This window comes from Rhamphochromis sp. 'chilingali' (genome assembly GCF_963969265.1).
Source record: "Rhamphochromis sp. 'chilingali' genome assembly, chromosome: 2".
Taxonomy (NCBI): Eukaryota; Metazoa; Chordata; class Actinopteri; order Cichliformes; family Cichlidae; genus Rhamphochromis; species Rhamphochromis sp. 'chilingali'.
Genome location: NC_137930.1, coordinates 11,089,072 through 11,115,364, shown reverse-complemented (window position 1 = coordinate 11,115,364; position 26,293 = coordinate 11,089,072). Strand labels below are relative to the sequence as shown.

The window sequence follows — 26,293 nt, the reverse complement described above, 5'->3', positions numbered from 1 at the left end:
CCCCCGAGTCTCTCTCTCCCGCCCCCGAGTCTCTCTCAATCGCCCCCCGCTCGCTGTCCAGCAGCTTGTTCAATAGAGCTCGCTGATAACTGAATAACAGAAAGATACGACAAAGTTTTCAGTCTCTGGTTGCTAAAGTGGACGCGAAATTGTGAGAAGTGTTTGAGCAAAGTGGGTCAGTAGTCTCCGCGCCCTGCTTCTAAGTCTCCTGCATACGGGATGGGGCTTTTTTTAAGAGTCTGGTCTGAAAATAGATTTGTATAAATTAACATGTTGAAACGAAAGAAAAAAACGTGGTGACAGATGAGGTTGAAACGGAGATGAAATTTCTATTAAACGTTAATCATTCGGGGAGGGGGGGAAACAACTACAAAACAACAAAGCAAGGAAGAACATAATTTAATCTGTTCGGATCTGTAATACAAAATTACTAAAGCAAACTTTTGTATCAAAATGTAAAAAAAAAAAGAACAAAGAACAATGAGAGACCTGAACACACACAGGTGCATACATTTTACAATTGTTTATTTATCAAGCATATTTAATTAAACTGAATTAATATACATTTATCCTTGTGCTGTTTTAAGCTATGTTGTGTTAATTATTTGTATATGTATTTTTTGATGCTTTGGCAATAGTATTTTGCCATGGTTATTTGGGTCAGTGTTGTTTTTTGTTTGTTTGTTGGGATTTTATATATTTTTTGCCTCTGTACACCATCACAGTGGATTCAGCATCAATCAAACGTCAATATGCGATTGAAGTGCAGCCTTTAATTACAGGGTTTTAACAAAAGAATTCAAGGAGGTGTTGTTGCAAGTCTTATGGTCCAGGCTTGCAGGCTGATACAGAACTAAGAATAGGGACAGAGCCAGACTAGTTCAAGCTTCACCTTTTTTGTCTCTGCAGTGTGAACCACACCCAAAACATAATTAAACTAAAACAACCTGACCAACATTTATAACAAAAGTGCTGTAAACTGAGAAAATAAATATATATTTAAAGTATATATATATATGTGTGTGTGTGTGTGTGTGTGTGTGTGTGTGTGTGTGTGTGTGTGTGTGTGTGTATACGCACGAGTGCCCGATGCCATCTAGTAGGCTCTGTGCTTATTGTCCAGCTCCATGGAGCCCACTTGCCATAGAATATCAGAATTGGCAGGCCAACCACTGGCACCCTTTGCTTTTCACAGATGAGAGCAGATTCACCAAGAGCACATGTGACAGAAGTGAAAGGGTCTGGAGAAGCTGTGGAGAATGTCATGCTGCCTGTAAAAGTTTTGGTGTTTGGTGGTGTGTCAGTGATAGTCTGGTGAGGCATATCCATGGAGGGACGCACAGACCTCTACAGGTTAGCCTGAGCTATTTCTAATAGAAAGCCTCTTGGACATTATATTTTGGTTCAGTTTGTGGGGCAGTGATGGCCTGGTCCAGATCTGGGAGGACATCCCCCATGATACTGTCTGTTATCATAGTAGGAGGATGCCCCAATGTTGTCAGTCATGCATACAAGCATGTAGAGGCTATATAAACTGCTGAATACCACTTTGAATTGCAGCAATGAAATTTCAGCAAAAACAGATTAGTCTGTTGCATCAGTTTTTTCCTCTTTGATTTTTGGACTATCTTTGAATTTAGCCCTGTGTAGGTTGATAATTTTCATTTCCATCAAACAATGTGGCATCCTAACAGATTATCCAGTCCACATCAGCATAGACATCCAGTGTAATTTTTTTTTCCTATTGAGGTCTGATGTGTTTTCAGAAGGTTCATTTAAATATTTTTGAACAGTTTAGAGAATAGTAGAACAAAGATGTAAACTTTGTGGGAATTTTTGTTTTATCATTTTTCTATTTTGCTCTAGTGTTTTGGAAAAAACAGCTTCACTGTAGGAAAAAACACAGGACACACAAATCTGCTGTTTTTTGGAGCATCCGCCCCAATTTTTCCTCTTGTTAATCCACGTAGCTGTCATTTTCATTTATTTTCCTTTTACATTACATTACATTTAAAAACAAAATGTTTGTGACATAAATAATATAATTTATATTTTAGATTATTTCAAAATTAATATTGGTAGAAAATATTACTACTTTATATTAAACTATAAATTATCTCCAAAACTGTTTTTAATTATTAGCTATAAAACCTCAAAATGATGTAATAAACTGCACTGGAGCTACCGTTACAGTAAATGCTGAGTAACAGAAACTTTATCGGCTACAGCACCACGCGACCCAATCGTCTTGTACGTATTGTGGAAGCTGTAGTTTCTAATACTAGGTAGCTGTATGTTATTGACATTCACGTCTTCTATTTAGAAGACTACAAATCCCAGGAGCGGCACAAAGTGGAGCGTGACTTACGCATGGCGATTCACCATGGCGGTGTACTGTTGTGTGTGACGGGCAGGTTAGCTTGAGAAAAATACGGAGTGACGCGTCTGCTGCCAGCCACGGCGGGGAGACCAAATAGAGGATGGGGTCTCGAATCAAGTAAGTATATTTCTCGGTGCGTTAGTTAAAACTGTTGTGTTAGCAGTGTTCCACAGAGTCATGGAGAAGATATCGTAGAGTATGAGGCCCTGGCTAAAAACACTGAAGGGACCTGGAAAACAAAACAAAAAAATAAGAACCTTTTATTTATATATTTTTAATGACACTGAGGTGTACTAGTAACTCAAAGCTTTCCGCGCGGTTAGCGGTGACTGACAGTGAGTGGATATGTAGCCACTTTAAGCATGGTAACTGCATTAGATGTTTTTTTTCCCCCAAAACCGGATGCTACTTTTCAGGACTGAGAAGTGCAGCAGAGACGATGACTGCAGGCTACTCTCGTGGCATGATAGAAAAGGACAACTGATCTATAGATTGGCTTTGGTATACAGATATGGTGTATTTATGAGATTTATATCACTATAAGGACAGATTTAGTAAGAAAAGTCCCGCACTGTGTTGAGACACCATGTTAGTAGGGTTATGTGGAGGCCCTACTTTGCCTGCTTTTTAAGAACAATCCTTACAGTTTGGGCTGGATATCATCACTCATTACTATAACTAATTCAATTTCAAGATTTCAATTCGATTCAATTTAACTCAGACAGTCAGACATATTATAATTATGATAATTTATCAGTATATATCCATATACTTAAAATTTTTTATGTCTATGTATAAAACCAAAGCTGACAGTTGTGAGACTGTATCAGAGGTGTAAGCATCATAACAGATGCCTTTGTGTCAAAGTAGCTGAGGATAAAACACAGAAAAACATAAAGGAGATTTTCCTGGCCTGGCTTTTTATAGCAGATAACCAGCTTAAAAATATTCTGCAGAATGTCAAAAACAGAAGAAATCCATGAATCAACAGATAAACATTACCTGATGCTGCTGAAGTGAAGCAGAGCTAAGTTACAGAGGTTTTATTAAAGACATAGCTCAGCGTTTTGCAATTTGGCATATTTTGTAAAAGTTTACACTTATTTGGTATTGAACAGCAGAAATTAGGCTTTCTGGTCGGAGTTCATTTAAAAAAAAAAAAAAAAAAAGTCGACAGCACCACACACAACGGTAGACTGGTGCCTAGTAAGCAAGTGAATAATGCAGAAACACAAATTTTTGGTGGTAAACTGGAAGTACCCTGTGGGAATTTATGACAAATATTTTTCAAATGCGAAGCGTAGTTTGATCTTCATTTGCTGCTTTTTCAGTGAATTTTGGTCGGAGGGTGACAAACCTGCAGCTTCAGAATCTGTGAGATGTCGACTTTTAGCACCCGATGAGTTGTCTGTGTTCGTGCCGCCGGGTTGTGCTTTGCATTTACATCTTTCTGTGGAATGTGTTTACCTGCTCTTTAATCATTTGGTGTTATAACTCTTTGGTGGTTTTTTGAAATAGTTTTGTGAGCTTTAAGCTGAGATTCTGGTGTTTCTGGCTAAATAAATATATTTAAAAATCAATTCAGGATTTAATGAATCGATATTGCATTATTCAAACTAAAACTGATTTGAATAGGAAAATCAATTTTTTAAACCCACCCCTTGCAATCCCTGAACTTTGGGGCGATGTGTAAAATAAAAAGACAAAAAAAACCCAAGACATAGTGCATGGTCTACAACAAATTTCAATTCTTTCATTGGATAAATGATGTCATCTGACAGAAAGATTTCCACTGCTTTGCCTTGTTGTCTGGCGATATGGATGATGAGGAACTGTAGATCTTAGACATAATTCTCAAATGCGCCAAACCCCTGTGCCTGCCCACAGTCTGTTTCACAGCGGATGTTTGTCGACTAAAGGATTAAATAAACGATTGAAATCTCTTCCTATCAAGACCTTTGTTGAGGATAGTTCTACAAATTTTGGAAATGTTTTGAGTATGAACTCTGAAGAATAATTTAGTGAACAGTAAATGTTCATAATGGTAATTTCCTCACCATGTAAGACTCCCTGAAAAATCAAAACCTGTCACATATTTATCTCTAGCTCACTTTACCAACCTTTACCATTTATGTATTAATACAGCTACACCTATGCTACTACTTGCTGTGAAAGAAGAAAAACATACTTGACCCACCCAACTAGGTTTTTAGCCTAAGATATTCACTGTCTTCTAGGTGAGTTTCTTGTAAAAAGGTATATACAGGGAGTGCAGAATTATTAGGCAAATGAGTATTTTGTCCACATCATCCTCTTCATGCATGTTGTCTTACTCCAAGCTGTATAGGCTTGAAAGCCTACTACCAATTAAGCATATTAGGTGATGTGCATCTCTGTAATGAGAAGGGGTGTGGTCTAATGACATCAACACCCTATATCAGGTGTGCATAATTATTAAGCAACTTCCTTTCCTTTGGCAAAATGAGTCAAAAGAAGGACTTGACAGGCTCAGAAAAGTCAAAAATAGTGAGATATCTTGCAGAGGGATGCAGCAGTCTCAAAATTGCAAAAACCAAGGCGCCAAATAACTGCCCATGAACTGAGAAAAGTCAAGCGTGCAGCTGCCAAGATGCCACTTGCCACCAGTTTGGCCATATTTCAGAGCTGCAACATCACTGGAATGCCCAAAAGCACAAGGTGTGCAATACTCAGAGACATGGCCAAGGTAAGAAAGGCTGAAAGACGACCACCACTGAACAAGACACACAAGCTGAAACGTCAAGACTGGGCCAAGAAATATCTCAAGACTGGTGTTTCTAAGGTTTTATGGACTGATGAAATGAGAGTGAGTCTTGATGGGCCAGATGGATGGGCCCGTGGCTGGATTGGTAAAGGGCAGAGAGCTCCAGTCCGACTCAGACGCCAGCAAGGTGGAGGTGGAGTACTGGTTTGGGCTGGTATCATCAAAGATGAGCTTGTGGGGCCTTTTCGGGTTGAGGATGGAGTCAAGCTCAACTCCCAGTCCTACTGCCAGTTTCTGGAAGACACCTTCTTCAAGCAGTGGTACAGGAAGAAGTCTGCATCCTTCAAGAAAAACATGATTTTCATGCAGGACAATGCTCCATCACACGCGTCCAAGTACTCCACAGCGTGGCTGGCAAGAAAGGGTATAAAAGAAGAAAAACTAATGACATGGCCACCTTGTTCACCTGATCTGATCCCCATTGAGAACCTGTGGTCCATCATCAAATGTGAGATTTACAAGGAGGGAAAACAGTACACCTCTCTGAACAGTGTCTGGGAGGCTGTGGTTGCTGCTGCACGCAATGTTGATAGTGAACAGATCAAAACACTGACAGAATCCATGGATGGCAGGCTTTTGAGTGTCCTTGCAAAGAAAGGTGGCTATATTGGTCGCCGATTTGTTTTTGTTTTGTTTTTGAATGTCAGAAATGTATATTTGTGAATGTGGAGATGTTATATTGGTTTCACTGGTAAAAATAAATAATTGAAATGGGTATATATTTGTTTTTTGTTAAGTTGCCTAATAATTATGCACAGTAATAGTCACCTGCACACACAGATATCCCCCTAAAATAGCTAAAACTAAAAACAAACTAAAAACGACTTCCAAAAACATTCAGCTTTGATATTAATGAGTTTTTTGGGTTCATTGAGAACATGGTTGTTGTTCAATAATAAAATTATTCCTCAAAAATACAACTTGCCTAATAATTCTGCACTCCCTATATGCTGTGAGACCTGCTCTACCTCCTGGCTGTAGCTCAGCAGTCACTTAACCAAAGCAATCATTAGGCTGTCTTTGGTGGAGCACCTTCTTTGCAACCATTTTCTCCCAAAGCCAGTAACCTCCAGGAACCACTGCCAGTCAGTCTGGGAATATTTCTCCCTGTGGTATCACACCCAATATGGTGGACAGATCTCGACATATGTGCACAGACACCATGAGAAACATTAATACTACAGTACTTACCAGAAATTCCTGCTGCTCTTTCAATTTTCGTGTAGGCCACTTTGCAGTGTCCTTTACCAGTTTTCTTCCTTCATCTTTTTGATGGATGTCTAATTCTTGGTTATATGTTTCTTGTGTTATATTTTCTTTCATTTTTGTATGCAACATAAGTAAACAAAGCTTTTTTACAAATATATTTTTTGGCCTTTGTTTTTGGGTTTATTAGATGGATGCAGTGAGAACTGACGGGAAAGAGAGAGGGGAGACATGTGGCAAAGGGCCGTGGGTCAGACTCAAACCTGGGGCCAGCCGCTCTCAGCCATGCTGCATATGGTCGCCTGCTCATCTAACTGAACTAAACTGGCGCCCATAAAGCTATTTTTTTTATTATTTGTTGCAGGGAGAACCCTGAGTCTACCTTTGAGGTGTATATGGAGGTGGCCAACCCAGGCATCCACAGTTCTGGTAAGTCCTTAAAAATTACATTTTCTTTTACATATTGATCATGGAACTAGGTGTACATAAACAAGTAATAATGAATGTAAAATCCAATATGTTTCAATACATAGAACCCCTTCAAGGTTAGAATTACCAGAATTTTTCAAGGCATTAGTCACAAAATGTTCTCTGGTTATAGTTATAAAAATACCCTGACCAAACCAGACGTACTTAATTAACGTGGAAAATAAATCGATTTATCATCTTTATCATATCTTTATAGTTCTTGTCATCATAGTATCCACTAGAAATGTTCTAACCAACTAATTTCTTAGCTGACTTAGCAAGGAAATAAAGTTTGACTAGATGACTAGTCTAAGACTAAGAAACACTCAGATATCTTGTTACATTTGAGAACCATTTAGTGGACAATTCCAAAAGTTGTCCAAATAAAGGCATTTGAAACCAGTAATCACATTCTTCTTGAGTCGTCCTGGTGGATGATATTGTTTGTATTGATATTGTTTTGTTGTTTGTTTTATTCACTGAATTATGGTATATCTGGTGGAAGACAGCTGTATAACACTTAGAACATAACAGTTTGCCGAGTTTGGGCGTCAATTAAAATGTGAACAATTAGATTAAATGAGTATTACATCTGGTACTGCCTAGTCACATTATTAACAGTTAGTAGTCTAGTTGACTCTTTGCACACATCCTTAGTATCCACATCTGCTCATAATACAATTTTCACTGCTGGTTATCTACCTTCCATTCTCTAACACTAGAAAAAAAACTCAGTTGGAATCGAATATTTTTCTTGGGACTTTTTTTTTTTTTTTTTACCCAACCTAATGCACTTTCCCCTCCAATGTTTTATGCAGTCTGATCCCCTGGGGAACCAAAGACCTCCTCAGTTTCTCTGTACACAACTGACTTTAAACTACACAGCATTCTCTGTTCTAACACTGCCACCACAGGGTCGAACAAACAAGCCTGCCTTCTTGATTATTTTATTCAGCCAGTGATTGTTCTTCTTCTTGGTAGAGCTCTCCCAGCAGACCACAGCATAGGGAATTGCATTAGCAACCACCGACTGATACAACATCTGTAGCAGCTTTCAGAGGATGTTCAGCCTCCGCAGGAAAAATAAAGTCGAGCCTACCCTTTCCCAAAAGAGAAGGTGGAATAAAGCTAGCTATTTAGGCCTCCTGTCTCTTTGTGCAATCTCATACTTATTCCAAAACGTTGAGAGAAGGGCCACACCATTTGTTGCATATTACTGTGGATAGTTCTCTGGTACACTTTTTACACGTTTTGCAGCAGACAACAAACTACACTGCTTTATCATGTCAATATCTCTGTCACTACCACTTCCCTTACACTACTTTTAATAGATTTCTGGTAATGTGGAAATGTGAAATTGCTCTTTTTTTCTTCTGTCCTATCTGTTGATGAAGTGTGCCCACACATAGAGTGGAATGGCCCAAACCTTGGGGTGTTGGTTATAGTAATTATGAAATCTTGACAACAAGTCACGGATTAGTACATAAAGGGTCCTGTGCCAGTGTACTGTTTTGTAAACTAGAGCAGGGTGATATGACCAAAAATATTTATAGCGATATACATTTGAAAATTTGCGATAACGATATAACTGACAATATAATTGACACTAGACAAAATACTTTACAACTCCACAACTTTATAGTGCAAAGAAAACCCCAGCAATGTATTTTCACTTAAACAAGCAGCTGTTTTTTATGTGCATTAAAGTAATATAAAAATTTAACAGTGCAAATGCAAATTCCTTGCTGACAGTTTAACCAAAAGGCCTTTCCAGTGGAAATTGGCCGACATATCCTCAGCATAACCATGTATAATATCCACAAAACTTAAAAAGAGGTTATACACACAATACGATAATATTATGTTGAAGCACAGTACGTATCACTCCGCGAGGCTCCTGCCTACGATAGCCGTAATGCTCTGACAATTCATCAAGCGGTGCGGGTTCGTAGCTTAGCAAAGTCGTACTGAAACATTTGACAGATTTTGACAGATGTGTACCACATAAAATAATTTAGAGGTCAGTAAACACAACCAGAATTCATACATAAGGCGCACAGGATTATAAGGGGCACTGTCGATTTTCAGAAAAATCAAAGGATTAATTTTAAGTGTGCCGTATTTTCCAAAAAACACGGTAATAAAGACGGCCTGCTAGCATGCTCTACCAAAAATAGTGCTTTGTTGTGTATCTGACGGACGAAAGCTAAACCAGTTCCACACTGAAGTTGCAGCATTTTTACAAACCAATTCTGGTTCATCTGTTTCATTCAACGATCCGCTTTCGCCCTTCTCATTCTCCGTCGCTGCCATGCTTTTTCCGCCATGTGTGTATGAAAACAAAGACACTGTGCATGCACGTTTTACCCATATTCTATCACGATATTTCATTTTCTTATCGTTGCCCAACATTATACCAGTATTACTGTGAACGGTATGATATGGCTCAGCCCTATTGTAAACTTTAATTTTATTTTGTGATTATTTCATAATTTTTGGCTAGCAAGAAAAAAGTTATGTCAGTAGGAACATTTCAAGAGGTTAAGATGATGGCACCAGCTGAGTTATGGTGATATATCTCAACTCTGTCTCTAAAGTTTTTTTATCTGCAGCAAGTGACTAATTTCCTGGATACCGAGGAGAGGTTGTTGGCTGTATTTCTAAGAATTTTATCCTGTTTGCAGAGGAAATGATGAAACTGCAGTCTTCAAGATGCAATATCCATTTGTTTTTTATTTACTGTTTTAAGCAGAATGCTTATATTAGAAGTGTCATTTGTAAGGGGGATTTATACCCTTGCTTACATTGTTTCTCCCTTGTCATATGAGGGAACAGTGCAGCACTCAACATGTTGCAGTAAAGCTCAAGCTCACCTCCTGGGCAGAACATACAGTGATGATCAAATCTGCTGATGAGTGCAGACATGATTTTGGTGTAGCAACAAAATAAAAAATTCCTTTTCCAACATGACTGTGCACCAATGCACAAAGCAAGGTCCGTAAGACATGGATGGGGGGAATTTGGTATGGAACACCTTGACTGGTCTTCACAGAGTCCTGACCTCAACTCGACAGAACACCTTTGGGATGAATTAGAGGGCAGACTGTGAGCCAGGCCTTCTTGTCCAACATCAGTGTTTGACCTCACAAATGCCCTTCTGGAAGATTGGTCAAAAATTCCTATAAACACCTAACCTAAAAATCGTGTAAAGCTTTGCCAAAAGAGCTGAAGCTGTTATCATAGTAAACCCATTAAGAATGGGATGTCACTCAAGTTCATGCATGTGAACTGCAAATTTTTGGGTCACTTGGATTTGTTCAATTTTTTATTTGTACTTTTTCTGCTTTTTTTTCTTTTCTTATGAGAATAACTGTTTAAATTCAAAGTCAGTCAGGTTTCTCTTTTACAAAAGGGGTGAGTGATAACTCTCAGATAATTAATTTGCATATTTTGTCTAAACATAAAAAAAGATGATGAAAGAAGATTTTTCATAGTTTTTTTTTTCCTCTTAAGGTTTAATGTCACAGCACTGTGAGTTAAGGGTGCAGAAATTAACTAAGAGATCATGTGCGTACAAGACTGAATGTGTCTGCCAGCGACTCCTCATACATATACTGAAAGTGGGGAAACCCCTAAGCCTCATGGATTGGGTCATAGTCTTTAGGGTTGTCTTGTTGAAAGGAAGCTGGTGATTTCAGTGAAGTCATTTTCTGTCTGTATGCTTCTAACAGGGCCAGAGGTTCGTCGGCAGTTTCCCGACGACTACAGAGATCAGGTCTTACATTTTCTTTTTTTTATGTATTGTACTTTTCTACAGTTGTACATACCATGCTTTCACTTTTTCTCTTTGACAAGCATTATTTTTATGTAATTTTTAATTATTATGTAGTGTCAATAATGTAAATGCCTCTATGCACACTGTTCTCTATGGATAGCTTCACATTACATGTTCCATTTGAGCCCCTCTAAATTTGTTCATGGATTAATGTACTTTATAATCCCTTTCTTTGTACCACAGGAAACTCTTAAAACTGTGTCCAAGTTCTGCTTCCCTTTCAGCATGGACAGGTATACACACATACACATCTGCACCTACATAGGGTTGATTAAATCTAAGAGAATTGAATTAAAATCATTGCTGTGGGTATTCAATGAAGTTTTTGGTGCTGGTACACTATTATTTATGTTAATGACACTATTAAATGCTATAGTATTTTGGCTCGTTTGGGCTATTAGCAAAATTATATACAGTATTTAGCCACACTAAGAACAAGAGGGGAAAAAAAGTAATGTTAGATGTTGTTGTTATAAGCTAAAGATGGGTCATTTTGAGATGTTGGTTTGGGGAAATTAAAATAATACAATGCTTTTGTTAGGTGCTGTAGTATAAATGCTAAAACAGTCCATTTTTGCCTGTTTGATTTAAATAGGTGACAATGCTTGATTGCCTTTTTCAGTAAAACATGGATGTCATATCTTGACTTGGACATAAAAGTCTCAAAATGTCTCACTCGAAACATCAAGATGAAAGTCACCTAGGATTTTGAAATTGATACCATATGTTCATCTACTAAGAATCTTAGATGCGTTTCTCAGTGACCTTGATGTCAACCTTAGTGGTCAAGGTTTCTGAAAATCTTGTGAATGCGATAACTTGAGAACAAGGCGAAGTAGGATTTCGAAATTTTATTCCATAGGTGTATCTCTAGGAGGCTGAGGAATACCACCAGTTGCCGCCAATATCTTTTTAAAACTATTCAGACCTGATGGGAGTTCAGGAGCTGGCCTAAAGACTGTCCACTAAACTAAGCTCAAATAAAACAGCATTCATTCATTGATTGTTCTGCTTTTATTAAGTTTTATTTGGCACCATTAACAGATGTCCGTTTTATTCTATATGAAGTCTGTTTGTCTATATATTCTGTTTATTTGTGTATCTGTATCTTATGGAAAGGACTTAGTCTTGTCTTCTCCTCCTCTCTCAACCAACAGTCTTTCTGTCAACCAAGTTGGCCAGAACTTTACGTTTGTGTTGACTGACATTGAGAGCAAACAGAGGTTTGGCTTTTGCCGCCTCTCGTCAGGTGCACACACTTGCTACTGTATTCTTAGGTAAGTATGTGTATAGGTGAGTGTGGGGTGTGCGTTCATTGTATTGTGGATTTTTTGTGAAAAGCTGATATAAAACTGTTTTATTGCCAAATAAAAGAAGGTCTAGAAAAACAAATAAGCCTGACTTTTGATGAGATGTTAAATTTGGCAGTAAGATACTGTACATATTTTGTTATCTCCACTAGTGATAACAAATTGACATCAGACTGAGAATCTCGCCCGTGCATCTTCTTTAGCTTTTGAATTTTCTGTGATTATACTTTATTTGCAGTCTTTAAAAATTAGTCATCCTAGTAAGTTCAATTCAATTCAAATCAGTTTAATTTATATAGTGAAAAACCAACAGCCGTCACATCAGGGACCTTTATATTCTAAGGTAAAGACCCTATAATCATAATGAAAAAAATCAGATGACACCTCATGAGCAAGCACTTGGTGACAGTAAGAAGGAAGAATCCCTTTTAACAGGAAGAAATCCCTGACAGAAACGGAGAGGGCCATTTAGGGCAACCAGTTGGGATTGTCTGTTAAATCTAAAAAAAATATTGTTTAGATTTAACAGCGAGCCAAGGAAGAGCAGCCAGTACAGGAGTGAAACGTCAAGTCAAATGGACCTCAGACTTGACTAAAAGCAGCTGAAAATGGGTACGTCTATAGCTGATTTAAAAGTGTTCGTTTTTTCCAGTATGGGGTGTCCGACTATTCCAGAGTCTAGCAGCTGTAACTGCAAAGCCCTAGTTGCCTTTAGTTTTTGGGTGAGGCACTGACAGAAAACTAACAGGATGTTGATCTCAGTGACCTGGAGGCAAAAGACAGAATTAAAAGTTCTGTAATATATTGTGGCACTAATCTATGAAGACGTTAAAAAACAAGTACTAAACTTTTTTCATGTATTTAAACCTTCATAGGTAGCCAGTGCAGCTGAGCTAAAACAGGAGTAATATACTGTCTTTCCTTTGAATCAGTTAAATTAAAGCAGCTGTATTTTGAACCATTTGCAAATTAAAGGGTGTGGAAGTGCCTAAACCTGTGTACAGGGAATTGCAGTAGTTTTTTATATTGCCATTAACCTTGTTTTCAGCTTCTTCTTTTTTTTCCAGCTGTATAATGAGCCAGAGGTATGTAGGTTCAAAACTAATTCAGATTATCCTATCCTTCAGATCCTTCAGTTTCAGATATCAAATCCTGCAGTGATTGCTATAAATGTGTGTTGTTGTTGTTGTTGGTGGGTTTTTTTTGTTTTGTTTTTAGCTAATGCTTTAGCTACCTAATTTCTGCAACTTGATCAAAGACTTTGCTATGTCTATGATAAGCTGGGCAATCACAGCTGTTGCCAGTTACAGATAACACTTTACTCAAATACTAGCTAGTTATAACAATCACTGAAAAGAAACATAAGCATGTACTTACAGTAAGTACATGCTAAATCCGTTGTGATATGTCCATCTGAGCCTACCTAGCATGGGCCCAATCGCCACTACCAGGCAATTAATGTCACATTAGTTGGCTGGGAGTAGTGGTTGAGCTCTGTCTCCTGAACAAGAGCTTTTTTTGAGTGTGAGAGAAAGCTTGAACTGCTGAGCCTGAGTACGAGGTTAATGAACCCCTGATCTACAGAGAACTGTCCATTTGACCATTTTACTGGAACTAATATTCAAATGTATGATGATGAAACTGTAATAATGAAATTGAAGCTGATGCCAAAGATACAAATGTTCTCTTGAATGTTACCACATGGTTGAATCCGTGTTGTCTTCACGTGTATCCATCCATCCATCCATCCATCCATCCATCCATCCATCCATCTTCATCCGCTTTGTCCGGGGCCGGGTCACGGGGGCAGCAGCCTAAGCAAAGAGGCCCAGACCTCCCTCTCCCCAGCCACCTCCTCCAGCTTATCCGGGGGAATACCAAGGCGTTCCCAGGCCAGCCGAGAGATATAATCTCTCCAGCGTGTCCTGGGTCTGCCCCGGGGCCTCCTCCCGGTGGGACATGCCTGGAACACCTCACCCAGGAGGCGCCCAGGGGGCATCCTTGTCAGATGCCCGAACCACCTCAGCTGGCTCCTTTCGATGTGGAGCAGCAGCTGCTCTACTCTGAGCCCCTCCCGGATGGCCGAACTTCTCACCCTATCTCTAAGGGAGAGGCCAGCCACCCTTCGGAGGAAGCTCATTTCTGCCGCTTGTATCCGCGATCTCGTTCTTTCAGTCACTACCCACAGCTCGTGGCCATAGGTGAGGGTAGGGACGTAGATCGACCGGTAGATTGAGAGCTTAGCTTTTACACTCAGCTCCCTCTTCACCACGACGGACCGGTGCAGCGTCCGCATTACTGCAGCTGCAGCCCCAATCCGTCTGTCGATCTCCGGCTCCCTTCTCCCATCACTCGCGAACAAGACCCCGAGATACTTGAACTCCTCCACTTGGGGCAGGAACTCATCCCCGACCCGGAGTGGGCACTCCACCCTTTTCCGGCTGAGAACCATGGCCTCAGATTTGGAGGTGCTGATCCTCATTCCCGCTGCTTCACACTCGGCTGCGAACCGTTCCAGTGCGAGCTGGAGGCCCTCACCCGATGAAGCCAACAGAACCACATCATCTGCAAAAATCAGAGATGAGATTCTGAGGCCACCAAAGCGAAAGCCCTCCGCCACTTGGCTGCGCCTAGAAATCCTGTCCATAAAAATTATGAACAGAACCGGAGACAAAGGGCAGCCCTGGCGGAGCCCATCACCCACCGGGAACGAGTCCGACTTATTGCCGGCGATGCGAACCAAGCTCTTGCAACGGTTGTATAGGGATCGAATGGCCCGTAGCAATGGGCCAGACACCCCATATTCCCGCAACACCTCCCACAGGACACCCCGAGGGACACGGTCGAATGCCTTCTCCAAGTCCACAAAACACATGTAGACTGGTTGGGCAAACTCCCATGCACCCTCAAGTATCCTGGAGAGGATAAAGAGCTGGTCCAGTGTTCCGCGACCAGGACGAAAACCGCATTGTTCCTCCTGTATCCGAGGTTCGACTAACGGACGAACTCTCCTTTCCAGCACCCTGGCATAGACTTTCCCAGGGAGGCTGAGGAGTGTGATCCCCCTGTAGTTGGAACACACCCTCCGGTCCCCTTTCTTAAAGATGGGGACCACCACCCCGGTCTGCCAGTCCACAGGTACTGCCCCTGATCTCCACGCAACATTGCAGAGGCGTGTCAACCAGGACAGCCCTACAACGTCCAGAGCCTTCAGGAACTCGGGGCGGACCTCATCAACACCAGGGGTTCTGCCACCAAGGAGTTGTTTAACTGCCTCAGTGACCTCGCCCCTGGAAATTGGCGGGTCATTCCCCTCATCCCCAGACTCTGCTTCCTCCTCGGAAGACGTGTCAGTGGGATTAAGGAGGTCCTCGAAGTATTCCTTCCACCGCCTGACAATTTTCTCAGTCGACGTCAGCAGCGCTCTGCCAGCACTATACACAGTGCAGGTAGAGCACCGCTTTCCCCTCCTGAGACGTCTGACGGTTTGCCAGAATCTCTTCGAGGCAGTCCGAAAGTCTTTTTCCATGGCCTCTCCGAACTCCTCCCACACCCGAGTTTTTGCTTCAGCCACTGCCCGAGCCGCATTCCGCTTGGCCTGTCGATACCTGTCGGCTGCCTCCGGAGTCCCACAGGCTAACCAAGCCCGATAGGACTCCTTCTTCAGCCTGGTGGCTCCCTTCACCTCTGGTGTCCACCATTTGGTTCGGGGATTACCACCACGGCAGGCACCAACCACCTTGCGGCCGCAGCTCAATGCAGCAGCTTCGGCAATGGAGACGCTGAACATGGTCCATTCGGACTCAATGTCCCCAGTCTCCCTCGGAATGCTGTTGAAGCTCTGCCGGAGGTGTGCGTTGAAGATCTCGCGGACTGGGGCCTCTGCTAGACGTTCCCAGCACACCCTCACTACGCGTTTAGGTGCACCAGGTCTGTCCAGCGTCCTCCCCCGCCACCTGATCCAACTCACCACCAGGTGGTGATCAGTTGACAGCTCAGCCCCTCTCTTTACCCGAGTGTCCAGAACATATGGTCGCAGGTCTGCTGATACGATTACAAAATCGATCATCGACCTACGGCCTAGAGCGTCCTGGTGCCACGTGCACTTATGGACACTCTTATGTTCGAACAGGGTGTTCGTTATGGCCAAACTGTGATTAGCACAGAAGTCCAATAACAGAGCACCGCTCGGGTTCAGATCAGGGAGGCCGTTCCTCCCAATCACGCCCCTCCAGGTCTCGCTGTCGTTACCCACGTGAGCATTGAAGTCTCCCAGCAGGACAACAGAGTCTCCAGGTGGAGCACGTGTATTAAAACAATTTTAACTTTCCATTGTCTCTAAGTGCTTGCTCATAGGGGATGATCTGATTGTTGAGGTTTTCTCTGTATTATTGTAAGGTCTTTAGCTTAGAATATAAAGCATATTGAGGAACTGTTGTTGTGATTTGTTGCTATAAAAATAAAATTTAAATTAATTAAATTTAGCTAATACAGCTAACATGTATGTACACCACCAGTCAAAAGTTTGGACACACCTTCTCATTTAATGGTTTTTCTTTTTTTTTTTTTTACTACTTTCTACATTGTAGATACATACTGAAGACATCAAATATATGAAGCAAGTTGTATGAAATTATACAGCAAAGAAAAAATTGATAAATAACTAAATATGTATTTTCTTTTAGATTGCTCAAAGTAGCCACCCTTTGTTTTGTTGATGGCGCTGCAAACCGTTGGCCTTCTCTCAGTGAGCTTCATAATGACAGGTGTGTCTTGTCAGAGTTTATTTGTGGAATTACTAGCTTTCTTAATAGGGTTGCGACCATTAGTTGTGTTGTGCAGAAGTCAGGTTGCTAACAGCTGACAGCCCTATTTGACAACTGTTGGAAATCATATTATAGCAAGAACCAAACAGCTAAGTAAAGAGAAATGACACTCCATCACTACTTTAAGAACTGAAGGTCATTCAATACGGAAAATTGCTAAAACTTTGAATATGCCCCCAAGTGCAGTCACGAAAACCATCGAGTGATTTGAAAAAAAAAAACAAACTGGCTCACATGAACACTCCCCCAGGAAAGGAAGACCAAGAGTCACCTCTTCTGCTGATGATAAATTCAGTGGAGTCACCAGCCTCAGAAATTGCAAGTTAAAAGCATCTCAGATTAGAGCCCATATAAATGCCACACAGAGTTCCAGTAGCAGACACATCTCTACATCAACTGTTCAGAGGAGACTGGGGAATCAGGCCTTTATGGTCAAATAGCTGCTAAGAAACCACTACTAAGAAAAGCAACAAGTAGAAGAGATTTGTTTGGGCCAAATTTGAGATCTTTGGTTCCACACTTTGTGTAAGATAGAAAAGGTGAGCAAATAGTCTCTATATGCATGGTTCCCACCATGAAGCATGGAGGAGGAGGTGTGATGGTGTGGGGCATGCCCTGCTGGTGACACTGTTGGGGATTTAATTTTTATGTACAAAACTGAAGGCACACTGAACAAGCATGGCTACCACAGGATCCTGCAGCAACATGCCATCCCATCCGGTTTTGCATTTAGTTGGACCACCATTTACTTTTCAACAGGGCAATGACCCCAAACACACCTCCAGACTGTATAAGGGCTATATGACCAAGAAGAAGAGTGATGGAGTGCTGTGCCAGATGACTAAACCCAATCAAGATGGTTTAGGATGGACTGCAGAGTGAAGGGAAAAGGCCCAGCAAGCAAAGGGTGGCTATTTTGAAGAGTCTAAAATATATGTTTTGAGTTATTTCACACTTTGTTTATTACATAATTCCATGTGTTTAATTCATAGTGTTGATGCCTTCAGTGAGAATCTACAATGTAAAGAGTCCTGAAAATAAAGAAAAACCATTAAATGAAAAAGTGTGTCGAAATGTTTGACTGGTAGCATATATTACTCGGTCTCTTCTCATATTCATTATTGTTTGATTACATGGTCTCAATGCTTTAAAACCATTGCAGGCTCTATATAACTATGAAAACCTTTGAATAAAACGCTTTTGTTGTAACATTATCACCATTGTTAATTTTTTTTCAAAGGCACCTTATACTTCTTTTTTTTTTTGTTGAGTACATGAATTACCACATTGTTTGGAATATTTTACCCAATATACCTTCTTTGGCACTTAGTCATTACTATTGTTTTTTTGTTTTATTTTTGGTCAGTCTACATTTTTGTGGTTTCCTGTGTTTCACTTTATTTCTGCCATTGCTGAATGAACTCCACTCTACCTTTTTTAAAAATAGATGATTTCCATCTTGCTTGAATTGTGCTAATTAAAAACTGGTTTTGTGACTTTGTAGCTACCTTCCCTGGTTCGAAGTTTTCTACAAGCTGCTTAATATCCTTGCAGATTACACTGTCAAAGGACAGGTGAGAAATGACACACGATTCATCTTGAAATTGGATTTCTTCACCTCAGTTAGGAATTCATTGGCCAGTCTCTTCATTAGCCAATACATGCATGTCAGATCTTCTGTCCATTTTACTTTTAGCATCAGATACGGTCATTGTTTATTGGCCCTGGCTTGCTGGGGCTTTCAAATGTAGCTGCAGTTTTGGGACTTTTTCTGAGACTCTAGCTACACCATAACAGGCTATCGGTTCAGGCTGTGCTATTTGTATTTATTCGCATGAGGACATGCTATCCATGCATTTAGCGTGTTCTGATTAATTTTTTTATTAATTATTTTCATTTATTTATTTTTTTAGGAAAGCCAGTGGCAAGAGCTCCTGTTGCTACTGTATACGCTGCCCATCCCTGAACCTTGTGTCCCCATTCACCTTGGTGTGGTGAGTCTGACTCAACACATCACATCCAACTAAACTCGTAATTACACTGGAAAACACATATTACCTTTCCTTCATACAGAGGAAGTAATGGAATAATGGAATCACCCATACAAAATCCTGAAACAAGTTTAATTTTTAGCTTTAAAGTGTGACGCTCTCCTGGATTACTACACTAGGTGTTATTATGAATCATCATGCAGGGAATGCTGCTTAGATTTTCTACATTCTTTCTTCACACTGTGAAGCACTCAGACACTTGTTGTCTGTCTCTCTCTAGCATTCCTATTTCATTGTGCCTGACACAAAGGAACTTCCCAGCATACCTGAGAATGTGAGTGTTTACTTTTCCTTTATGCTGAAAACATTAAAGTCAAATCTTAAAGCTGCTTTACCTTTTGTCAAACAGAAGCCCACCGTTTTGACAGCTGACTCGTATCTCAACTATGACTTTGAAATGAGAGACTTTAGACAGGTTTTTGAGTGCACATGAATATGTGCTTATGTATTTTTTTCTTATGGACATAAACATCTTTTGACTTTTGAGGTCATCCCATGCTATGTGTGTAGATAGACCTACTGAATGGTAAAGTTCCACCCATAGACACAGTAATATCTGCTGTACATTAACAGGGTTACTGCAAATAAATAGTTGACGTACTCTTCTGTAAGAGCAGAAATATAGAAGTGCTCTAGGCCAGGGGTGGCCAACCCGCGGCTCTCGAGCCGCATGCGGCTCTTTGCCTGGTTTCATGCGGCTCTTACGTTCATATCAAAGTTTGTGTTTTGATTTTTTTTATGTTGTTGTTTTAAAATGTGCGCGTTCGCTTCGCTTGAGTTCAATACGGTATTTTCATCAAATGCGCATGTGTGTGAGATGAAAATACCGCAAAGTTTCCCAGTAGGAGCAAGTTCGCCCTTAAAATGGCAGGAAAAAAATGCACAGCAAAAAGAAAATATGAAGATGAACACAGGACGTTTTTAACAGAGTGGGAGAGTTTATATTTTTTTGTTGAACGCAATGGTAAGCCATTCTGCCTTATATGTCAGACGTCATTAGCACATTTCAAAGCTTCAAATCTTCAGCGCCACTTCAGCTCACTCCATGCTAACATCGACCAGGAATTTCCAAAAGGGACTGAACTTCGCAAGTACGAGTTGGCCACTTTGAAAAGTCAGGCAGAAAAGCAGATACAGTTTTTCCAAAAATTTACGAAGCGGTCAGAGCTTCTTTGAGCTTTTGGATGCCGTGAAACTGTTTATGGAAAAGAAGGACAAGGACTATCCCGAGCTCTCGGACCTCAAGTGGATTATGGATCTGGCCTTTTTGGTCGACATGCTGTGTCACTTGGACAGACTGAACCTGACCCTGCAGGGTAAGTTAAAAATGCTCCCTGACCTAGTGCAAAGTGTGTTTGCGTTTGTCAACAAACTGAAGCTGTTCAAGACACATATTCAAAAGGGAGATTTAACGCATTTTCCCACTCTGCTAAAAGCCAGCGGGCAAGTCGCCAGTGCTGCCCTGAGTAAGCAAAGAGCCAGATATGCAACGCTGATTGAAAACTTGCACGAAAGCTTCGTGACCCGGTTCCATGATCTACAATTGAAAAGGCCACAGATTACGTTCCTCGTCGACCCATTTAATGCAGAGACCGGCTGTTTGAAAGTCCCGCTAGTCACAGATGAAGCTGCGGCTGAGTTGGAGATGATCGATCTTTGTGAAGAGGACCAATTGAAACCTGCTTTAAGGGAAGGGACCATTGAGTTCTGGAAAAGTGTGCCAATGGAAAAATACCCCAATGTCAAACGGGCTGCGCTTAAGATACTGTCAATGTTTGGGTCAACATACGTCTGCGAGTCTGTGTTTTCTACCCTAAAACATGTGAAATCAAAGCATCGATCTGTTCTGACTGACACACATGTGAAAGAATTGCTTCGAGTGACAACAACGGAATACAAGCCAGATTTAAAGAGGATTGTTCAAGGCAAGGAATGCCAGAAGTCCCACTAAACAACATGCATTATAAAAGTAAATGCTATTGTAGATTATTATATTTTTGTTTGTGGACTTGGTTGAACTGAGAGTTTGTGTGTGTGAGACAGTGCACACAATGTTCATTGTTGAAAATGACTGGCCTGTGGTTTTAGTACTGTAGGAGTCCATTTCTGTCATTAACATGTTGGTGTGTGACATTTACAATAAATCTGGCTGAGCAGAGATGTGTGTGTGTGTGTGTGTGTGTGTGTGTGTGTGTGTGTGTGTGTGTGTGAGAGAGAGAGAGAGAGAGAGAGAGAGAGGGGAAAGGATGGGTGATGTTCATGTGTGCCCATGCGTATGATGTGGCTCTTTGCGGTAACACAGTAAAAAAAAAAGTGGCTCTTGGTCTCTGACTGGTTGGCCACCCCTGCTCTAGGCTGTCAGGATCAAAAATTATAATGAATAAAAATAGCTTCAGATATTTGATCCTGTAAACCCAAAGTCTCACCTCTTGACAGCTTATGTCAAAATAACTACCCAACATGAAAGAATTTGAATTTCATTGATCACTGGGACATAAAACTAAATGTATAGACTCAAAATGTTTTTTGTTTTTTTGGGTTTTTTTTAAAAGGTTGCTGACTTTGCACTAGATTAAGTTATTACTTGGCAGTTAACTGTTACACATTATTACTGTTACCAATTTCTCCCATAGGTCCTGAGTGTTGTGTTTCTGGGAAAGACAAGTTTTTGGTCACATCGAAGCAGTACCTTCTGTCTTCAAGCCAATTTAAAAAGTCATCAACTATGTCCCGCTTGTAATGAAAATGACAAAAAAAATCATTGGATTAGATTGTTTCTAGTCTAGATCAGCTACTGTAACTTCGATTGGGAGTGCTATAGGGAGTGCATAAATAATGTGCCAAAACATATGTACATTGTGCAGTTAACATGACTGCCATATTGCACTGCATTTATCAAATGAAATGCACAATATGGAGTTTCACAGGTTGACATTGTGATTCTCACTGGTCTTTACTGTCACAACTAACTCTTGTTTTTTCTCTTATTTTGTTTGATCCTTGCAGAGAAACCTAACAGAGTACTTTGTAGCAGTAGATGTCAATAACATGCTTCATCTGTACGCTAGTATGCTTTATGAACGTCGAATCCTCATCTGCTGTAGCAAACTTAGCACTGTAAGTAGAGTCCACTTCCTCTTTCTTCTCTCTGTTAATGCTCTGCCAGTTTGATAAGATAAGATAACCTTTATTAGTCCCACACGTGGGAAATTTGAAATTTGTTGGGCCTTGAATATTTCAGTAATTTGTCAATTTGTTAATGACCATGAAGAGATTTTCTTTAAACTGTCATTTTGAAACAATTCCCTTAAAGTGGCCACAGATATCATTTCACCCCATATTTAGAACACTGGTAGTAAACAGGCAAGTGTTGTTACTGAACGATGGAAAATAATGTGCTATATGATCAAATGCAAAAGCCAATGAAGATCTCTTTGGTTTTATTTTGTTTATTTCACTTTCAGTTTTGCTTTTTTGTTTCCCTTTGACATCCAGCCACCTTTAATGTAGCTGTAATATAGATTTTGACATTTTTCCATTTGTTTTCCTATTTTTAATTTTCAACCACATCCCTGTTGTTCCAACTACCTGAATGAAAGATATAGGTAGCTATCAAGGAAAACAAAATCACTATTCTCCTTTGCTCCACCTCCGAAAATGTTTCCACCCAACCCAGTTCTGAATTAACTGTTTGTTTGTTTTAAATTCTTTGTACAATAAATTGAACATATTTAAAGACCCTATACCAAATTTTAATCTCGTAGTTTTACAGTCCCTCAAAGTAGAGAGTGGTGGTTTAAGTGAGTATTTGAGCATTTTTTAACCCTCAAATAGACAGAACAAGAACTTAATCTTTCTTGACTGTTTTTACAATTCAGAGGTATCCTATTTATCACTGGATAAAAAGTGTAGTAAACAGTGGACAGGTTGTGAATTCATCTTTATAAAAATAAACCTAATTGTCCATTGAGGACATATGAAACCACATTGACCAAAACAATTAACTTGGAGATTACAGCCTGAGTCTTTAATATGTCTCTATATTATAGGTCTGAAAATTTCAAGTCTGAAGTTCTGAAGACTTGAACTGTATTTTCACAGTTGCTGTCTGAATGTAAAACGGATTGATACTGTACCCTAGGGCAGTGGTTCCCAAACTTTTTTTGCTGGGCCCCCCTTTGTTTTACAAAGGCCCCCCCCCCAACGCGCACACACACACACACACATCCTCCAACCACACACACCCATATTTTGCTCCATTGCGGTTTATTTTACACCTCAAACATTTAGTAAACAATTAAGCAAATACAAGTAATCTGCAATAAATTACAGGTAGTAAGAAAATAAACTACAAACTTTTTTACGCTGCGTCCGCACCTACACGGGTATTTTTGAAAACGCAGCTGTTTCGTCCACATGTAAACGGCGTTTTTAATCACCGAAAACTGAGATTTTTTTAAAACTCCTTTTTTGCGTTTACGTGTGGACGAGGAATACAGAGCTGGTCACGCAACGTCAAAGGTTTGTGCCTTTTTTCATGTCAGCTGTGCTCCACGTTATTGTTTACATGAGATGAATTGCAGAATGGCAGATAGAGACAAAATACTGTTAATCTGACTGTCTGCAGGTTTTACACGCTTACATACACACACAGTTACTGTCCCTCCATTTAGAAAGGCAGAGGCGTCACGATGTGCTTATTTTACGTGTAGTTGTTTTTTCCTGTGTAATAATATTCAACATTGCTGTCAATACATTTTTCAAAAAATGCCTCTCTGTGCAAAATGGGTTTAAAAACATCAAAAAATGTGGGATACTGTTTGTCCGTGATTTAGACAGGGGGAACAAATCGTGGTAGGATCAGCCTGATATTATTTGTATCCCGCTGTAACTTTTCTGTATAAAGAGCTAACCTCTCCAAAATGTCAGGAGTAGTTAGTCATTGCAAGAAGTGTTTGTGAACTAAAAATCAAGAATGTGGGATACTGTTTGTCCGTGATTTGGAGAGCCCAGCTCCCGATGCAGGGGAAACCAATTCTGCAGGGGAGACCTACCTCAGCACTTGTGCAGGTGAAACCAAAGAGAAGATATGCTTCACCATATTTTCTAGTCTTTGGGTCGGAAGGAAGTTGGTTTGCTTCACCTCCCGCTTTGCGTTTGTGTGGGAGCCCCCCCCCCCCGCAATGGCTCTGCGCCCCCTCTAGGGGGCGGGCCCCACACTTTGGGAAGGTCTGCCCTAGGGTATCGTCTTCACAGCGCACTCATCCTAGACCCTATTCTATCTTTCTGGAAGTTAATGGGACCATAGTTTAATTTTGTGTTGGTTACTTCCCATCTAGACCAGCACTTTGGTCTATATGGTCACTTTGGAATCAGTTTTTCTGGTGCAGTTTGCATATTGTCTAAAAAACAAAACATCTCTTTGGGTGTTCACAGTTAACAGCTTGTGTCCATGGGTCTGCAGCCATGTTATTTCCAATGCACTGGCAACATGTTTACATCCCTGTCTTGCCTCAGCATCTGTTAGACTACTGTTGGTGAGTGTACTGGGCATCATCTACACTCCAGATTCTCTACATGGTAAAACACATGGTGCCAAGGCACACTCAAATGCGATCTGCAGAATATAATTTATATGTAAAGTATAGTTCATATTTCAATAAGACACCTTCATGTTTTTGGTCTGACTCCTTTTTTTAATCGATTAATTAATTTCCTCAATGTTTACCTTTTGTCTTGATAAATTTGAATGATCTTGCAATCAGCAAAATAATTGCAGCATCTCTTGCACACTGTTTCTGGAGTTGAATGAGAAAAAATATCTTAATAGGTTGTGGAAGTGCCTGCCAACTAGACTGAAAACCAGTGTTAAGATTACACAACCAAGCTATTAGCTCATTTATAGCTATGTGTGGCTTTTTTCCCCCCCAGTGCCCCGATGCCTTACCTCATTGGAGTCCACTCCAGCCTAATGGAGGTAGGTGTGTTCAACTGGCATTTAGTAGAAAAAGTTAATTGTTTTCAGTCATTCTTTCTCTGGTATGAACTAGTTGTTTGAACGTTTGGCGTCTATACAGAAATCTTTGTGTATTTTGACACTTGGTATTATGCCATGTCTTCTCTCTACTGCATGTAGAAAGTTCGAGGGATGGCTCTGGATGATGTGGTGGTCCTTAATGTAGATACAAACATGCTTGAAAGCCCCTATGATGACCTCCAAAGCCTTCCCAATGATGTGGTAAGGAACTATAGGACTGCTATCCTGTTGAGAAACAGTTTTATAAAAATTGAGCAACCATTCCAGGTTGAAAGTGTTTTCTAATAACTAAATTTTATACCTTAAGGTTTCTGCTTTGAAAAGTCGACTGAAGAAGGTTTCAGCAACAACAGGAGACTGTGTGGCTCGAGCCTTCCTCAAGAGTCAGGCAGCTCTGTTCAGCAGCTACAGGAGTGCGCTGCAGATTGAGTCGGTCAGTGCACGAACTAGATCACACCCATGAATGGAGCAAAGATATAATATGTGAAGCACTCAAACTGCTGCAATCTAAACTGTTAGTTTAAGTAACAGGACCATTCAAGTAAGGTCAATGTTCAAGGTATTTCTTGCACGTATTAAATCAAATGAAAGCCGTTGCTTACCAAACTGGACGGTGCACTGCAAATTGCAGTCAGCATGTCTGCTTTGGGTGTGAGGCAGGAAGTGCTGATCTGTTGAAGCCATCATCTATTGTGCTCTATTACCACAATTCACTGTGGCTACAAGTAGATAAAGTGCAGTCTCCATTTTAACCCAGTGGACTGAGGAATATGAACATGTGGTACTCATGATAATTATTTAAAAAAAAATGAGGCGGAAGAACGAAAGTCCTCATCATCATAGACAGTATAGAAGTTTGATATAAAATATAATTGTTTTATAGTGTCTATGGTCATCATTTACCTAACTTTAACTTCAGATTTTATTTTTCTTTTATTTTTTGTCAAGATGTTATACAAGCTTGTACACATTATATACATCTTATATGTGATTAGATTTCTCCAAGCATATTAAAATATGCAAAACGTCATACGAACACAAGAACAGAAAGCAAAAAAAAAAAAAAAGGGAGGGGTGCTGTGACTAAATCAAATAATAATAAATATCAAATCTTTTCAACTTAGTCACAGCATCTAGCAAGAAGGGAAAAGAAAACCAAGATCTCAGTTTGCTGGGGGATAGGTTAAGAGTAGGGGTGCAACGATATTCGTATCGATATTGAACCGTTCGATACAGTGCTTTCGGTTCGGTATGCATATGTATCGAACAATACAACATTTGTAATTTCTTTTATCAATTTTCCTTCTGACGATGCTGTCTGTGTTGAGCGCTCAGTGAATCTGTGTTGGACTACTCCGCCTAGGCTGCACTGTCGAG

General features: G+C 40.3%; 1 protein-coding gene across 2 annotated transcripts in view; it reads left to right on the top strand.

Moving 5' to 3' along the window:
- Positions 1–2,339: 2,339 nt before the first annotated feature.
- dennd1a (DENN/MADD domain containing 1A) overlaps positions 2,340–26,293 on the top strand; it is a 42,197-nt gene continuing 18,243 nt past the window's right edge. For both annotated transcript variants that reach the window (XM_080876614.1, XM_080876613.1), the window contains exons 1-13: positions 2,340–2,497; positions 6,754–6,818; positions 10,589–10,632; positions 10,876–10,925; positions 11,850–11,969; positions 18,333–18,402; positions 18,742–18,822; positions 19,100–19,153; positions 21,886–21,996; positions 24,316–24,416; positions 24,811–24,856; positions 25,016–25,117; positions 25,224–25,349. In XM_080876614.1, coding sequence (XP_080732740.1) covers positions 2,481–2,497; positions 6,754–6,818; positions 10,589–10,632; positions 10,876–10,925; positions 11,850–11,969; positions 18,333–18,402; positions 18,742–18,822; positions 19,100–19,153; positions 21,886–21,996; positions 24,316–24,416; positions 24,811–24,856; positions 25,016–25,117; positions 25,224–25,349 — 987 coding nt within the window. In that variant the 5' untranslated portion in view covers positions 2,340–2,480. The remainder of the gene's footprint in view (positions 2,498–6,753; positions 6,819–10,588; positions 10,633–10,875; positions 10,926–11,849; positions 11,970–18,332; positions 18,403–18,741; positions 18,823–19,099; positions 19,154–21,885; positions 21,997–24,315; positions 24,417–24,810; positions 24,857–25,015; positions 25,118–25,223; positions 25,350–26,293) is intronic.